This window comes from Xenopus laevis, chromosome 4L (genome assembly GCF_017654675.1).
Source record: "Xenopus laevis strain J_2021 chromosome 4L, Xenopus_laevis_v10.1, whole genome shotgun sequence".
NCBI classification, from domain to species: domain Eukaryota; kingdom Metazoa; phylum Chordata; class Amphibia; order Anura; family Pipidae; genus Xenopus; species Xenopus laevis.
The window spans coordinates 90,877,008-90,895,870 of NC_054377.1; the positions used below are offsets into that span (position 1 = coordinate 90,877,008).

General features: G+C 35.4%; 1 protein-coding gene across 8 annotated transcripts in view; it reads left to right on the forward strand.

The window, feature by feature from the left end:
- elavl4.L (ELAV like neuron-specific RNA binding protein 4 L homeolog) overlaps window positions 1-18,863 on the forward strand; it is a 64,908-nt gene that overhangs the window by 39,330 nt on the left and 6,715 nt on the right. For 5 of the 8 annotated variants that reach the window (XM_018256505.2, XM_041589170.1, XM_041589169.1 and 2 more), the window contains exons 2-6: window positions 644-884; window positions 7,054-7,140; window positions 13,913-14,016; window positions 16,515-16,668; window positions 17,757-17,982. In XM_018256505.2, coding sequence (XP_018111994.1) covers window positions 644-884; window positions 7,054-7,140; window positions 13,913-14,016; window positions 16,515-16,668; window positions 17,757-17,982 — 812 coding nt within the window. The remainder of the gene's footprint in view (window positions 1-643; window positions 885-7,053; window positions 7,141-13,912; window positions 14,017-16,514; window positions 16,669-17,756; window positions 17,983-18,863) is intronic. The other 3 variants (XM_041589172.1, XM_041589171.1, XM_018256510.2) reach the window with 1 other exon arrangement.

Here is an 18,863-nt window from a genome sequence, read left to right on the forward strand (position 1 = left end):
GCAAAATATTGACACAAATCAAGTTCTTTACCCAAAATCCACTGTAATAGTGGGCAGATGCAAGATAGCTTGTGGGACAACCAATAATTTGTGCACATTTGTCTCATATCTCTGGTTATGAAAGGTGCTGCCTCCACCTGTTATTGGATTGCCTCAGCATTTATATCATGTTTGTTTTATTGTTGGTACAAGGCAATAAGAGGAAACATTTGTAGCAACCACAGACCAAATACAGACTCAGCCTTGGACTGGGGGACACATGACCTCAGGAGCCCCCCACACTCACCCTACAACCCCTTGCCTGAGCCACAACCCCCACTTACCTTTTTCTTCTTATGGCCACAATGGGGTCAGGCTGGTGGAGTACACCGGGTATTTTCAGCTGTCTTGCCTGCCCAGTCCAACATTATACAGACCAAATCCTTGTTAAAGTATTTTGTCAAGTGCTTTTTACAATCCTGGAATAGATATCTCTGTAAAAAAATGGGGTTGATTTTTTTTTTAATATACTTTTATAATTTTAAAAACTATTATCTTATTGTCCACATTCCATCGATTTATTTGCCACCTTATTTCTTGTTTCTTTCTTTAATGTAACTCATGCTGATGGAGTAGCTAACTCTTGATTATGTGTTTTCTACAGATAATTAGCACCATGGAACCTCAGGTGTCGAATGGCCCAACTTCCAATACAAGCAATGGCCCCTCCAGTAACAGCAGGAACTGTCCTTCTCCCATGCAGACAGGCGCAGCCACAGATGACAGCAAAACAAACCTCATAGTCAACTACTTGCCGCAAAATATGACGCAGGAGGAATTCAGGAGTCTATTTGGCAGCATCGGAGAGATAGAATCCTGTAAACTAGTGCGGGATAAAATTACAGGTACATATAAATATTCTGTTTAATTTTAGCACTAAGCCATAACAGGGGTAACAAAAAATGAGTGCAACTTAAAAAAAAAAAAAAGATTTAATTATAGTTTATCTCAAAAAATATTCTGACAATATTAAATTGAATTACAAGAGTCATCTGTACCTGATATGTTTTATATGAAGGCCATAGCATGGACCTCCTTTGGGCAGGAGTGCAGATGAGATGTGCAGGTAGGCATGCTGGAGTGGTGCATGTGGACAGGTAGTGTAGCAGGTTATAGGGGAGATGCCAGGAGAGACAAGAAACACAAGAACAATGCAGGTAGACAGTGGAAAAGGTGGGAGATGCTAGGAGAGACACACCAAATTGTGATTGTGTGTCTCTTTTTAAAGGAGAACTAAAGCCTAAACATGAATTGGTTCAAAATGCAATAATTTACATACGTAACTTATTGTACCAGCCTAAAGTTTCAGCATCCTAATAGCAGCAATGATCCAGGACTTCAAACCTGTTATAGGGGGTCACCATCTTGGAAAGTGTCTGCGACACTCATATCCTCAGTGGGCTCTGAACAGCTGTTGAGAAGCTAAGCTTAGGGGTCATTGCAAATATACAAGCAGAAAATTACATTTCTATCTAATGTAAGTTGATGCTACAGGGCTGATTATTATATTCTAATGCTAATTGCACTTTTTCTGAGCTGACATGTAGTCATTTTCTGTACTAAGTGCTAACCAGACTTATATTGTGACATTTATATGATATATATTCCGTATATTGTGCTATTGTCCCTAAACTTAATAACTGGCAGCAGCACAGATCATGTGCAGTGAAAAAAAAGATGGGGAGCTACAGGGGCATCTTTGAAGGCACATATCTTCCTTGATAAAGAGCTGTGGTTGCCTTGGGCTGGTATAGAAGCCAAAACATAATTTCTAGTCTACTTCGTTAGTTAGGCTTTAGTTCTTCTTTATAATCTGCTCCTATTGTAAGTTACTGAGGAGTTCCATGACCATATAAAAACACTTGGACAATATCCTCATATTTTGCAAATGGTGGTACTTTATTTATTATAATACACAAGTTTCAGTGAGTCATGCGACAGAAATGACATCACTAAGCACCGATTATAAGGATATAATATTTACAGGAAATTCATGGCTTTTGTGTATTATAATCATATAATACACAAAAGCCATGAATATCCTGTAAATTATATCCTTATAAATGGTGAGTTCTGATGTCATCAGTTATAAACGGTGAGTTCTGATGTCATTTCTGTCACATGACTCACTGAAACTTGTGTATTATAATAAATAAAGTACCCCCAGTTGCAAAATATGAGGATATTAGAAGTTACCTCGGAGTTCAATGACCAAATAAAAGCAAGAGGTCGAAGGCAACTTGTAATATCCTTATATTTTACAAGAGGGGGTACTTTATTCACTATATAATGTATAGTTTTGCCCAGAGTAAAATAGGCAAACTGTAAATTATAATAATCATTTACTTAAGCCTTTATATCCTTACACATGCTTTTTGATGTAATCAGTTATATCTGGTGCTATGTCACATTTGTCATATTACTCATTGAAATGTGAGTATTGTGAGTATGTGAGTATTTTTTTTTAATAATGTGCCACCTGTTATAAAATATGAGAATGTTAGAATTCATCTTGTAGTTCTATGGCCTGTATAAAACCACTCCAGCTGTGGCTTCATGTCTATGATGATGGAAGTCATCTGCAATTTCTAATGACCTTATCATTTACAACAGTAGGCACTTTATTCTCAGTTTACAAAATACTAATAAGTAGCATTGGTCCGTTTATTACACCTGGTAAAATCCTTAGGTTTAGAAATCATTAATTGTTCATTAATTTCCATAAAATACAAAGCAACTGTAGCATGAGCTGAGTGATTGGATCTTCCAGTAAAAAACAAAAGCATGGAGACTAGTACAAGGATATTACATATGTGATTTATTTATACTTCATGTTGGCTTCACAATCCCTTTATCAAGAGTCATACTTTGGTCACACTTGATATATGGTTTGTATAGGCTGATAAATTAACATAGTTGCTAAACTCCACCTGTGCAGTAACTCATAGCAACCAATCAGATCATTGTTTTTATTTTCTAACTCATAGTAGACATTGTGAAGTAAATTGCTTGTTAGTTGCTATTGGTAACTGTGTTTGTGCAATTTAGCACCAATGGTAGTAGATGAGCCATGTAGTGTGAATAAATTGCACTTTCTGGAGTAATTTCTTTTGCTCTGGTCTCCCTGATTCTCCTAAATTATTGTATCTGGATGAGGCATGTAGGGCCTTAACTTTATTGTCTGTCCAGCATGGTAGAAAACACTGATTTAGGTGAAGAGGGGGTAAGTATTAAAAAAATTCAAACCTAAATTTCCATTATAAATGTGATTATTCTTACACAAGAAGAACAATTCCCCTTTAAGAGGATACAGTGGTACCTTAATGAGTCTGTTATGAACAGATATGATTCGTATCTGTTATTGTCTTGTAAAGAAGCTCAGCTCGGATGAGGGGGGAAGCGATTTAGCCATAAAGTGAACCTATTATGCCTTCCAGTGGCAAAACATAATTAATTCTGGCTTTTTAAATTAACAGTAAAATTGTTCCCCGCTGAACAATAGAAGCTGCACAGAGGCCAGCAAGAAGACTGATAAACTTTTTTACCTGTTCAGCAGAAAGGAAATGATAAAATGAGGCCACGGTGAAATGAATGGGCCTTGTATGCTGTGTGCTGTTCACCGCCTGCCATAGATTCTCATGCTATACATGTTTTATTAGCCCATAGCTAAACCGTTTGCTTTAGCAGGATCTGATTTTTTTTCTCTGTTCAGAGCAGATGAGCACTGCTAATTGAGACCGTACCAAAACAGTTTTGTCGGTAGCAGTAACTGCTATGAGACTGCTGTAATCTTGCAGGAAAAAGTAAACCCCAAAAAAATGCTACGAGCCATAGAAAAATAATCCTTTGTGCTCCAGCTGCTAGGAAATAATTTATCCACCCCTCCCCTCCTTGCAGCCCATAGCATGCTGGTAGTTGTAGTTTTATATCAGCAGGAGTACAAATGAATGACGTTTTCTGGGCTGGATTATCAGTGTTAACAGTGTTAACATTTACTTATGTAATTCATTTTCCATTTTAGTGCTAAACAGTCTTCAAAGGGGCAGGGCTCTGAAAATACATGATACATCTCCTTGCTCAGGTATTTAAAAAAAGAAAAAACAGATCTTTATTCTGGATCTGTCCTCCACAATCAGAGAAAGCAATGTTCAGTACTAAGTCTCACAACCCTGTGTTATTTGGAGGTAGTGAGGCAGCTGTTCAAAAGCACCCCACTGGAGCACCCAGTATCCATGCTGCACATATATGTAGGCGTTAGACTCTTCTAATGAAATGTCTGTACAGTCTGAGGTTTACATCTGCAATCCCCACTCTAACCTGGCAGTGGTTAATAAGGAAAACCCCTGCTGTAAGGTAGGCTGGAGGAGAAAAACTGCTATCCTCTTAGACGTGCTGAAGCATTTCAAAGGGCTTACACAGCTCCTTATAAATAAATGATGCACCAGTTGTCTGCTGGCCCCAGTGTAATGCTTTTACCTTTAAATAATGTCTCGCTCAGTCCTTTCAGAACCACCACCACCCAACGTGGTCCTTGGAATTTTCCATTCTTTGTTCCTATGTAAGGTTAAACATAATGTCAATACTAGCACAGGAAGGAGTATTAATAAGCATGCATGGTGTGTATGGTTAGTAATTAGTTATAGTCTCATTTACGCATCTACATTATTTCTCCTTCATTTATTTATTTCAACTTCCCAAAAGAAAACAGAAATATTCCTATAATTTTATTGTTGTGAAAACAACTATTGATTTCAGCAATCCAGTAAGGATGCAGGATGCTTATAAAAATGTATTGCATAGGGTTGAACTGGTTTCTATACATCCCTGCAGATTTTTTTTCTTTTGTATTTGGTCCTGCACTAAAGAAAATGTCTGCGTAATCTGTCAGTGAACAGACATTTGTCCCTGCTGAAATTCCATTATTGTACCTGAGATAAAATCACCCTCTAGGTGCCATATCCAAAGTCTACCTAGCTTTAATAGCACATGCCCCAAGCTTTATATGGCATTGTGTACTTCCTGAAAGGGTTACTAGAGAAAATGATCATGGGCCCAGCATGAGCCTCAGTTCAAAGTGCTTTGCTATTTCATCCTTCAATGGAGCTTCTGCCATAATGTTTTGATGACCCAGGCATTATTTAAAGGACACGTTTATCTATAAAATATGTTAAAAAATCCTTAATTTTGGCACGGACCAATACTTGCTTACCATCAGTGCATTTTTCATTTTTGTTAGCTAAGCAGTGTTGGTGATTTGATTATCTATATTAAAGGGAAATTGTCACAAAAATTAACATTTAATATAAATGATTTAATAGTTGGGTGTCAGATTTTGATTGGCAGTTAGATCCAATACATATTTTAGGGAGAATCCCTTTTGTAGGAGATAGAGTATGTTTGAGCTTGCTTAGATAACTGATTCCAGCACAAACAAAATCGAACAAAATAACTGACTTTGGTACAAATTCTGCAAGTAGAGAGACAGAATTTCTAAAGATTTTAAAACAGTGAACTTTAATTCATATTCTACACCTTCCCGCAAAGGTTGCATCAGACCTAACTATCATTCAAATCAGACTCCCAACTCCTGCATGCAGAGAGAATGAAAAACTTGATTGTTTCAGAAAATGGTCAGAATTTGTAATTGCTTATATTTAGAAAATAAATTGTTTTAGTATGATGAAGCTTATATGTAATTTTCCTTTTTGTGATAGTTCCCCTTTAATATTACACTTAAATAAGAATTGTATTGATTTTAAGCAAGGATATATAAAATATACTGTATACAATGTATTATAATTTACAGCAACATTTTGCATAATGCTCTGCAAGTATCCATTTTAGACTTCTGTAAGCCATTTTAAATTAGAGTTTTCAAACAAAAAAGAAACGTCATTGATGCAGTACAGAAACTGCTGGGATATAGATTGAGGATCCATCACAGGCACAATGTTGTAGCATATAGATAGATTGTATGTAGTGGTAAAGATAACATGTTATTATAAGTAGAATAGCAACAGTCTATATAAAAAAAAGAGTATTTAGAGTAGAGAATAGAAATTTACAGTATTTGATTGTATTAAGTTAGACAGAAGAATTACTTAATGATTCTAGAAACCCGTGTGTGTAAGACGTAATCAAGATTCCAGACACACACAGCGAGAGAGATGTATTAAAAGAGAGAAATATACGATGTGCATTTTGTAACACTAAGATGATCTATAGGAAACAATTGCAACTTCATAGAGTTCTTGGGATCTGTATATAAAGGAAAGCAGAAGTTACAGGGTCTTTATCTGGTACAATTGGAATAGCAGAAACAGGGTATGCTGAACAAAAGAGATGCATGTAAGCTTATTTAGCAAAAAGAGGACCTTTATGGTGAAGTGAGGAGTACATGGAAAGAACTGCAGTGTGTAAATGGCGCAGCATAGCGGGGAGGAGATACTGTATTATGTATTGAGGTATTTCTTTATTCCTATTTGCAATATACTCTAGCAGAGAAGGGCAATCTGCCCTAGATAGTGTGGGCTAACCGAGCTTAACTGCACAGCATTTCAGAAGATTATCTAAAGATTGTACAGTTATTTGATAAAAGGAACACTATGGTTCCTATTTATAATGCTGCGTAAAATATTGAAGAAAAAAAGAAGCGGTGATGTTGCCCATAGCAACCAATCAGATCTTTGCTTTTGATTTCTAACGTGTAGGTGACTGTTGAAACCTAATTGCTGATTGGTTGCTATGGGCCACATCACCAGTGATATTTTTCTCCAATGTTACACAGCATGATAAATAGACCCTTACAATTCTAAACAACTGTAAAACACCATATAAAATGTTAATGCTAAGTGATTAGAGTGTTTAAGTGATTAGTGTGTTCACCCTTCAAAATGTTTTGCTAGGAGCTTTGCTCTCCTTGGCAATTTAATATTGTATATGTATGATATAAATATATTATATACAGAGCAATAATTTTTATGGGGCCCTATTCACTAAGGATTTTTGCCATAGGCACACAATTCGAGGAAAACTTCAAGGATTTAGCCACTGGCACAAAATGGAAACCCCTTACTGAAGAGGGCCCTATCTTTGGGAAAGGTCAGTAGTGTTTGTTACTGCTTTTTGGTATAATGTATCTTTGTTCCAGAGGGAAGTGCAATGTCTTAGTCATCAATGGGTGGTTGCTCCCCATAGTAATCTAGTGGATGGAGACTGTTGGATTATTTTATGAATAGGATTGGGGGAGGGAACATAGTGCATGACCTATTATGATAATTTTTACCAAAAATTGCTTAACAAGTGCCAAAATTGTACTTGCCTTCTGTAACTTAGTCTTTGCAAATATGGTTCCCTTATGGATCATATTAATCAGTTCAGAGACAGAAAGAATGGAAAAATAGAAACATCTCTGTATATGAATCTAAGCATTAAAGCAGACAACTACTGTATATAATACTCCTATGGGTAATATGTGGATTTTGTTTTTATTTTGTGGTAATGTTTTGCCATGATTGACCACTCATTTTACATGTCTCTCAGTTTATATCAGTGTCTTACTAAGAAAGCCGGAAAAATGTAGAGCAGGCACTCGAATGAGCAGTCTTCCACCAGGCAAAGTATTTAAGTAAAATAGGCTTGTCATTATTACAGCCTTACGAATTTCGTGTTCACAACACTTAGGCGTAGGCCTATGACTAAGTATTGTGAACACGAAACGCGCAAGGCTTTATTAATGACATAATAAAGACAACAGCCTGCTCTACATTTTTCTGGGTTTGAACCACTCCCTTTGCTGAAGGCTGACCTTAACCCTTTAATGTACATTTCACAATGAAATAGAAATTCTCTTTATTTTAAAAGTACCATATGCGTCACATATGGCAAATGGCAAAATAAGAAAATAGCAATTCTGCAGTCGTAAAATTAACATAGCATTCAGGATATTCAGTTCTCAGAGAGTTTCATATTCTTCATGTGATTTTTAAATTGCAGCTGCTATAATGATAAATAGTTAAACCTTTCCTCAATAAATTCAAATATGAATATTAAATTAAGAAATAAATATGATATCAGGCACTGATTTTTTTTGTGCTGAGGAATAGATTCACATACACAGTACCTTTAATTTAGCAATGTGGAAACATGCTATTGCATGAAGTGCTGTTAAGTTCCTAAATAAATACCACTATAAGAGTATTGTAGGAACACCGAAGAAGAAAGGGGGCTTTCTATTTATTATACAAATAAATATAATACAAGGCAGGGACAGAGCCTTGCATATATTTGACTATTAGAAAACTACAAGGCTGCTGTCCAGGGTGCTGGACAATGATTTGTTTCTATTCCTCAACCTCATACTTTGCTTTATTCATCCAGGCATGTCTCATTAACGTTGCCCTATTTATGATTTTCATTGGTCTTCATTTTTTATAGTTTTTGAATAGGTATGGAATCTCTTATCCGGAAACCCGTTATCCAGAAAGTTCCAAATTACAGGAAAGCCAGTCTAATTAAAATAAACTTCTAATTAAATAAAACAGTACCTTGTACTTCATGGTAACTAAACAGCATAAATCCAAATTGGTGGCTAAACAATATTTTATTGTTCTTCAAAAAAAATGTTTAAATGTTTTTAGCCTTAAAATATAGTTGAAATTTGTATTTACCTTACATTTTGCCATTCCAATGGTGTCGCTGGTAGACAAGAAACGATTGCCCTGTGAGGATAAAATTTATTATTATTATTTTTCTTTTCATTACTTACTATTTTCATTATCAAGTCTCAAATTCAACAAGAACTGCTCAATTGCTAGGTTAAGTTGCAACCAGAGAGCTGCTGAAATTCCAAGTTCGAGAGCTGCAGAAAAAAAGAGCTGATTAAAAATATACATGACTAGTTGTATTTTGGCTTAGAATATAACTGTCTACATTATTCTCAAATGTAATTCAAAGAATAACTTATTTATTTTTCATTATTCAAGTACAAGGTACAGTATTATCATTACCGAGAAAAAGAAAACGATTTTTACAATTTTGGATTATTTTGGATAAAATGGATTCTATGGGAGACATTCATTCTTTAATTCGGAGTTTCCTGGATAACGGATTTCCGGATAACGGATCCCATACCTGTACAAAATTAACCCTTTTTGTATTGTGTACCCTGAAGAATTGCAACAGATCTCTGTGCTTGTCCTATAAATACATCACTACCTTTGTTGGATAACTCTGTATTAAAGGAAGGCAGGAATGGGGAGACACATAAGCCATACCTGTCCCATATCCTTTATTCAGACATGTAAGTTAAGGAATGCCAGCTTGCACCGGCCACAATAAAGTCCTGAACATAGTGCTATTTGAATGAGCGCTAAGAAGTGCACATTTACACCCTTTAGTGCTCTTGCTCTTACATCCGAGGACAAAGCAAATGACCCCTTATTGTCTTCAAGCACAAGAGGAAACGTTACTGTTTTAGTACAGAGGCCTTTTCATGCATTCAATACTGTATTCAATAATGGGACTTGAAAAATGTTTTTTCTGTTATCCAACCCCATCCCCCCATAGCCATATTATTTTAATGTGTTTCTGCTCATAGACTGCTACAAAATATTCAGTGGGTAAGCTTTTTGGACACAGACTGATCATAAAGTTATCGTGTGACTTTTCTAGAAACACTCCTAGAAAACCCCTAGAAGGCCTGCCCTGATTGCACTGGATTTAAAAGCAATGACCTGGTAGCTTTAAGAGGGAGATGACAAGAAACTTTGCCCTGAGATTCAACAGGAAAGACCTTTAATAAGTTCAGTTGGCCCCTGCCTAGAAAGAGGAACCTCCTGATAAATGATAACAACTCAAACTCGATGCACATCTTTGTTTCTGTATAAATTAACAGAAATTAACATAGTTGGGATAGTTTTTGTTATCCCGTTGGATACAATGTTTGTCTTAGAATTTATATTTTACAAAACAGCCAGCTATTACTGGCCTCCTGCTGTAAGGCTATTGTATATCACTGCAGGGAAATTCTTAGCATAATTATAAACCTACACATTGAAAATAAGGCTGCCATATTTAAACTACTAGATCTTGCAAAATAAAAGTGATGCTTATAAAAAATGCCTGATGTAGGCATTTATAAATTGTAGTAATTCTACTAGTGTATTTTTCCAGTAAATCTGTCCTTCTGTACAAAAGTATTGAAAAATTTAAAGATTTCTGTACAATGTGTACTTTTACTAGATTTTTCTGTACAGGTATGGGATCCATTATCCAGAAAGCTCTGAATTAGAGGAAGGCTCCCAAAGACTCAATTTTATCCAGAAAACTCTTAAATGATTTCCTTTTTTTTGTAATAATAAAACAGTACATTGAACTTGATCCAAACAAACATATAATTGATCCTCATTGGAAGTAAAACCAGCCTATTGGGTTTACTTAATGTTTACATGACTTTCTAGTAGACTTAAGGTATGAAGATCCAAATTATGGAGATATCTGTTATGTTAGAAACCCCCAGGTCCCGAGCATTCTGGATTAAAGCTCCCATACCTTTGCAACTAGGGTTAGTCAGACAAAATGAAGCTTTCTAAGAGCCTTTTTTTATTTCATCCCTTAGCCTGCCCTAGACTGTTCTGTATGACATTATGAAACAGTCTACTCCAGTGTTAGCAAAGCAGAAAATCCCCACAAGGACATAGTTGGACTGATTTACAGCATGTCCCACTAACCTGAAAAAAGAATGTGCTTATTTTTCATGCAGAACCACCCCTGTAAATGGTTTGGTCCAGGGTTTGTATAAACAAACAAACCATAGACATGTATTTACTGTTGAGCTTTAAGTAAAGTAGGCCACATCTAAAGACCAAGGAGAAAATGCTGGAAAGGTCACCTGTCTGCTCTATTTTTATTTTACCTCCAGAAACAGAAACTGGCTAGACAGGAGTATTATATATTATCAAAAGAAATTCATAGAAAGCTTAGTTGTGGGTGCTCAGTTACAACTACTTTAGCAAGAAATATTAAGCCCAGTATTGTACATCAAACAGTAATTTATGGGTTTCACATGCAGAACATGTTTTTAAAAGGTTCAATTGTTTTGCAAAAGACATTGATAGAAATTTCAGCAGAAACTGAATATTTTTTAACATAGTAGAGACCGATTTACAACCAGATCCAACTAATAGGCCATGATGTTGATCATATGGCAACTCCTTAATGTGTCCCACATCCCTAGGCATGATGTTTTTCTGTCTCTATCCTTGGTCTATATAGGTGTAGCAGACTTCAAAAACTCTGCAGCCAGCCTCTGCAAAAAGAGCATTAGAGTTTAGATCTCTTGCACTAAAAAGAAATAATGACAGGTAGGGAATACATTATAAATAAAAATGCTATTTTTCCTAAAAAAAGTACTTTCTCTTTTTGCAGCTCCTTGAGCTCAATACCAATAGACACATGTTTTTTGTCTTTCAAATGAAGGAGAAGTACACATTTGGCAGTTATCTCCCGAAGCATTATAATAACTTTAAAAAACATGCCAGGTCTGCACTTCTCTTCACATTGGCTCTTTGTGTGCCTTTCATCTGGCCCTTTGGACAGCAGCAAGGAAAAATGTTGTATAGTTATAAAAGAACATTTTTATAAAGATTGTGGTGTGCAAGGGAGAGTCGCTTTTTCCTAATCATTCTGATGGGTTAAATATTAAAACCTGCCAGTCTGGGGTGACATTGTACAAGGACTGCATGTTATCAGCAAAATACCTGTAACCAGCAGAATTATTGTGACACTGCTGTCTTGGCGTTAGCGCGTGGTTATTTTTACCTTTTGATCCCTACGGATTGTATTATTTTAACCTTAGAATTACACTGCTGACTCTTCTCTATGCACATCTGCTGCTTTCTCATCCTGCATGGTATAGTGTCTGCATTATTCATAAGACCAGCTACCATTTGTGCAGCAGAGATTCTGTAATGGCTAATATACATATTCTATACAGGCCAGAGCTTATATCAATACAGATGCGTTTCACTGCAGCTATAATAAAACAAAAGCACTAATGAATTCTCCTTTTAAGACAGAGAGGAATTAGATTTTTTTCCAGTACTGACATCTCTAATTCTGCTTAGATTTTAGCAGTCATCTGACATTTAAGTATAAAGTGTAGTTTTCGCTCCATAGGCTGGAGATGATGGGAATTATAGTTCCACAGCTGGTGGGTGGGGGTTTGAAATGCAAGGAATACAGAGTGACATGTCTATTAGTCAGCATTTTCTAACTAAGGCCTTGCTCAGGCAGGCAATTTAACTGATTTTGTGGATTGAGAAAGGGATTTGAGCAGTGCTAATGAGATGTAAACAGTAGTCTACACTGAATAGGAAAGCTATCCATTTATTTTTTGTAGATTGCAGTAAAAGGCTGTAGGTGCTTTAGTATGGGTATGGGCGAGGGGATCATTAAATAAATATATATATATATATATATATATATATACATATATATATATATATATATATATATATATATATATATATATATATATATATATATATAATATATATATATATATATATATATATATATATATATATATATATATTTGTGTGTGTGTGTGTAAGGTTTTGTGATGAAGAAGTAAAAATTAAGCTGAACGTTTATGGGCAGATCATTAAAAATGTAAGAAACTTACTGTATTCCCAAAATAGACATGTAAAGTAGGTAATTCAGCTTAGGTAAGAAGAGATGCATGGATCCACCCAGTGACCCAAGCATCTAGCCAACTGCATTTATTGTCTTGTTTGAGCCATCTCTTTCACGACCACCTATATAACAGCTTCGCTTATTTGGCTTTTGGCTGAAACAGGCAAACATGTCACACTATACATGTCCCCAAGCAGTCTTGTGAGTTTGCACTTAATAATGCTTCTGTCTTTATTTTTCCAAAGCGAAAGCGAAAGTTGTAGTATATATCTTGTTAATTTTCAGTGCAACAGAACAGAATAAATTACAATGCAGCATGGGGCTAAATGACAGAATAATAGTACAACTGCATTGGGGCTCATAGAACTGTGTTTTTTATTCTGTCAATCATTTAAAGGTCTGAAGAAAGAAATGAAAGGGAAGCCTTCAAATAAAGCATGAACTATTATCACTCAAGTAAATGAGGCCAGACTGTATCTAGGGCTTTAACAACTAAGACAGCAGGCCCTGTAGGGGTGTCAGAAGTGAAGAGGGCTGGGTGGGGGTTTTTACCAATGTACAGTATTAATAAATGTGTGCAATAAAGATATTTTTCCAGTTACCCAAGTGTATAGGATTACTTACATTAGATAACGTTACTTTTACCACTACTTCCCTCTGTGTCATATATTTGCTTTTATAATATAATCATTCTAGGAGTATTTTATCAACAAATATGCAAAAATGCATCAGTGCAGAAGCCTATAGCAACATTTGCTGTCAATAGCCTTCCTTACTAAACTAAAACAACTGAAACCACTGTAATTGCTTATTTGTTGCCAAGGGTTACTGCATGAACATTAGTAAATGAGTATTGCAAATACGAGCAAATAACTTGCAATGTATATTCCTCCTTTTGTTTTAAAGAAAAATTTGACAGTGTCGGTCACAGAGGTAGAAAAACCATGCATGAAAGAATAATACAAATAGCTATATCCTTATTAAATTTATATAATTCATAATAAATTAGTTTTTCTTACGTTCTTCGCCATTAATGATTACAATTTTAAAAAGCCCATCCATACAGAGCACACAGTATATTTGTGATTATAACAATAGAAAAGCTGAAGAACTTTAAGACAACGCTAACGGCATACCAGGATCAGTCCTTAATTTGCCTTTTTTTGTTCCCACCCAGGGCAGAGCCTTGGTTATGGATTTGTTAACTACATTGATCCAAAGGATGCAGAAAAAGCCATTAACACATTAAATGGACTCCGACTACAAACCAAAACCATCAAGGTAAGGACTATTTTGCTATTAAATCTGCCATTTGTTAATAGCCTTCCTGACAGTCAAGGGTTTTTTTTGGAAGAAAAACTTGATTTGTACAAATCGAATACAAATCAAATATGATTTGAATTGTCGGCTCTGAACCATTTGATTGAATATTAGACATTCACACTTTTTTTAAATATATTCTGAGTATATTCAAATTAAAAAAAAATTCACATGAATTCGAAATTCGACCTTTGATAAATGGGCTTCCCAATGTATTATAAATAAGTGTTTGGCATATACTGTTTTATTTCCAGGATATAATGTACATTCAAAGTTGTTATTTTGGATAAGGTGGTTTACTTCTTCTTATATTTTTCTCCACAAAAACCTTTACTTTTTTATTTTCAGTATGGCAAAATCAAGAATTGCTAGGTATTTTCTTCCATTATAGTAAAAGGTCATTCCTATTTTCAATCAGGATTGCACCCCTGTGCCATAAGCAATTTGATTATAATGTTAGTAATTAGCCACAATATACTGTATCTTTGCTTACTTATGTTGCAACAGTAGCAAAATTATATCCAATAGGAAACAACGCAAATAACAAACAAAGGTTGCAGAATGAAACAGGGTGATAATAGAGCAATATGTGCTTTTTTCTGTAAACTTATGCAGTAATGATGAGAAGCTTTAGTTCTGTTCAGAATGAACTATGATTTCAGACAAGACAGTCTATAAGCTAGCTACTGGGCTGTTAATACCAAAATGTTATAAACTTAGTCCTGTTATCGTTGCTGAGCTTGTTCTGCCATATGGATAGTCGGTTCGGTTACTGACCACACATGATTACTTACTAGGATGTCACTAGGCATTATGTATCTTTATTGGAAAGTGAAAGACTGAGGTACAGTTTCAATGGGTCTGTAAGTATTAAAAAATATAAAGGAAAGCTCGGCAGTCAAAAGCACATAACTGTATGAAAAATGACATATAAGCCAGATGTCAATCAATATCACATGATTTATAAATGCATGAAAGGGTAATGTTTTCCATTTACTGTGAGCAATTGACAACGTTACCTGATGCATCATTGATTGTTGTTGTAAAGCCAAAAATAGGCTGCAAGTGACCTATTGCTTCTTCTACATGAAATGTAAATAAAATAGTATACTGCCATAAGCATTTACAATTTCAGCAAGAAGCAGATTGATAATTAAAGGCTGCTAGACCTACAAATGACTTTACTAAGCTTGTTTGTAATAGTGTAATCTACAGCCTAAATATCCAGTTACATCAAGGGCTGGAGCGCAAGATCCAAAGTCAACCAATCAAATAAAAATGCAAGTTTGGATTTCTTCATCCATTATGCTGAAGCTTACATTAGTTCCATTTTCATCAGCTATTTTTAAGCATAGAACCGAAAAAGACAGATCATTTGTGGCTGGGGGCTGGATGTGATGCTTTATATGGTTCTTCTGTACATCACATTGTTAACACGTAATCCTGCAGAAACCCATCTCAATTTTCCTTGGAGCCTTTAAGATTCTGATACACCAAAAAACGAATGTGTTCAGAAATATTAGATCCTGCGTGCAATGACTTGTCAGGAATATTCTGAGAGACAGTGTGGTTATAGCTGCAGTATTGGCAGGCAAGACAAGCAGGGTTTTAGTGAGACAGAACTACTATGTAATCCTTTTGCACTGCTACTCAAGTGCAATAATATAAAATATAATAAAGAAAAATATGGTTATTATCTTCAAAATCATGATATGATTTCAATTATATTATATATTCAATTTTAACATATTTGCTTCTTTATGTTTCATGAGTACAAGCTGGCATATTGCTTGTCTCATCAACTATCTTTGTATTTTCTTTAACTTTCTCCAGTTTCATGCTCCAACTGCCTCCAGATTCATGTGTGCAGAAAGATCTCCCTGCCTTGCTGCCTGCAATATCCTTATTGTGGCTTAGACGGGTCCCAAGGGGGTGCAGGCTTGGGTGCGATTGCATATATACTTGCATATTAGTTGACATTTGAGCACACAGAGAATAGTTTTTATTTTATTTATTCCAACTGTAAATATTCATTCATATTGGCAGTAGTTTCTCCTATATAAGTAAGTTACTGAAAATGATCATGTCAGATGATGCCGGCTATTGGGCTCTACTGAAAACATAGGGTGACATATAAAAACAAAGATGGATTCATTCTTTAAAAATAAATTATTTCATTGGAAAGAAAACTGTTTCACTAATTATTAATAAAAGTGTTTCTTATATAGGGGAAAAAACACTTTGCTCTGGATTTATTTCAGTCCTAGAAACTATTTTATTTTCTGCTTAAAAATGCAGTTTTTGTTCATTACAGTATAAAAGTATAACAAATGTGCTTGCAAAATAGTATGCAAATACGAATGAGCATCCAGTGGAAAGAGAAAATGTAATCTAAACTATAAATGTCTGTATTTTTATGCTATGAAGTTTTTAAGGCAATTCATTTTCTTATTTGGTAGGTTTCCTATGCCCGCCCCAGCTCTGCATCAATCCGTGATGCTAACTTGTATGTAAGCGGCCTTCCAAAAACCATGACACAGAAAGAGCTGGAGCAGTTATTTTCACAGTATGGACGCATCATCACCTCAAGAATCTTAGTCGATCAAGTTACAGGTACAATTTTTTTAATACAACAGGATTAGGATCCAATCGGATATTGTTAAATTACTGTATGAATAACTGTATGAATGTAAGATCCCCCGCCACATGTTTTTCGTAATTGCACCTATCTTTTCGGATTTGACCCATGCCCATGTTAAAATTATGACAAAAATGTGTGGAATGTGCCAGTTTTTTGTTAAAGGGAAAATTCAACATCTTCAGTAATCAATGGAGTATCCTGAGGTACTTTATTAAATAAATCATTACAAACTATGAATGTTTAACCTCAAAGCCTACTCGTATTCAATTCTGATGTATTTTCCCCCACACACAAGGACTGTCTCATCTTGTTTTTGTTTGGGTATCTGCCACATAGGTAGCATTGAGAACTGTCATATTCTATGAGAAGTAAAAGTTTCCACAAAAAGAAAATGTATTTGACAGCCACTTATAAGAAAAAAAAGAAACCTTTACTTGGCATAAGAATTAAAATCAAAGTCAGAGGACTGATTCTTTTTTTTTCCCTTGTGGAATTTCTTGTTTGTACTTTTCTTCCTTTTCCCACTGTTTGACTTAATTTTTATCAAATAACAATAAACTTATATTGCATGATCCAGATGCTTAGAAATACGCTACAGGTGCATTTGCATTACCTTCTTACATATAAGCCATAAAGGTGATATTGGTATTATTGCAAAAAACGTAATGTCAACCCCAGGATTACAGTTAAGCCCTAGAGAAATCACCAATAATTGGCACACTTACTATAGTGAGTTGGACAGCACTGCAGCTTGACTTAAACAGCTGCTAAAAATGCACCTTTTGGAAAAAGTGTCACCCCAGGATGTTAGGTCCTTGGTATGGCATGAATATGATATTTTTTAAATACCGTCAGCAGCTCTTAAAGTGATGCTAACATTTGCTATAAAATGCACATTTGGTAAGACCTAGCATACAAGACATTAAAGTACAGGGCTGAGGATAGAAACCCAACAAAACATTATAGACTTGAGTCATTCAAGACAGAATGAGATGTTGAGATTGAACATGGTTTGTTGTCTTTGTTGATCAGTGTACTTACAATATGCATTTGTGTTCAGGTGTGTCCAGGGGAGTTGGGTTTATTCGTTTTGACAAGAGAATAGAAGCAGAGGAAGCCATAAAGGGATTGAATGGACAGAAGCCAAGTGGAGCCGCAGAACCAATTACTGTGAAATTTGCCAACAACCCCAGTCAGAAAACAAGCCAGGCATTACTTTCCCAACTCTACCAATCCCCCAACAGACGTTATCCTGGCCCCCTTCATCATCAGGCTCAGAGATTCAGGTAAATATAACCATATCTTGTATTAAGTTGGAACAAGTACTGATACTACAGTGGCTGAATTGTTGAAATGAAAAATAAGTACATCATTTGATTGTTAGAGACGAGAGTCCTTTTGCTTAAAGTCAATGAAAAATCTTCCCAGAATGGTCAGGGAGTTCAATGTCATTATGCCTTTATTTTGCACTCTGTTCACAACTTTAGGAATTCATATACCTAGAAATAATCCCAAAGAGGGCAGGTTTTGAAATATCCCATTATGATTAGGTCACCTTTTAAAATCAGCTGTTAAGACAGGGAGCAACACATATTGAAGAGGCTATACAATAACATTGTATATCGTATAGTAACTTAATATATTTCTATAATATTAAGTGCTTATACTCTCAGTAAAATACTGGACATTCAATTTAAAGCCTTATAGGGTATATAGAGTATATCAAGTAGGAATCACAGAAAATCTATACAGATGTATTCTTCTATGATAATATGCCTCTTGATTTTATCTATCCTATAAGTGGTCTAAGTGGTGGGGCAGTTTTTTAAAAAAGTGTTAAACACATCTGCAGTACATGCACTTTTGCCCTTCCCTTGCCTTTATGACATATTGATGTTTGGAGGCCAAGTTGCCCGGAAGATTTATTGTCTGCATTTGGCATGATTTATGTCTCTGTCTGGTGAGTAGGTTATCTTGCCTTTGTATGGAGTAGACTAGAGAGTGTGGGAAGTTCAGTATGTGGTCACTACTGGAAGTTGATTGTAATGTCCATAACCCTTTGGTGTCCAGCAGTTTACTAAGCACCTGAGCATTTTATATTATAACTACATCACTATATACACTTGTTTACACTTAGAAGGAAGCATATAAGGATGTATCATCTAAT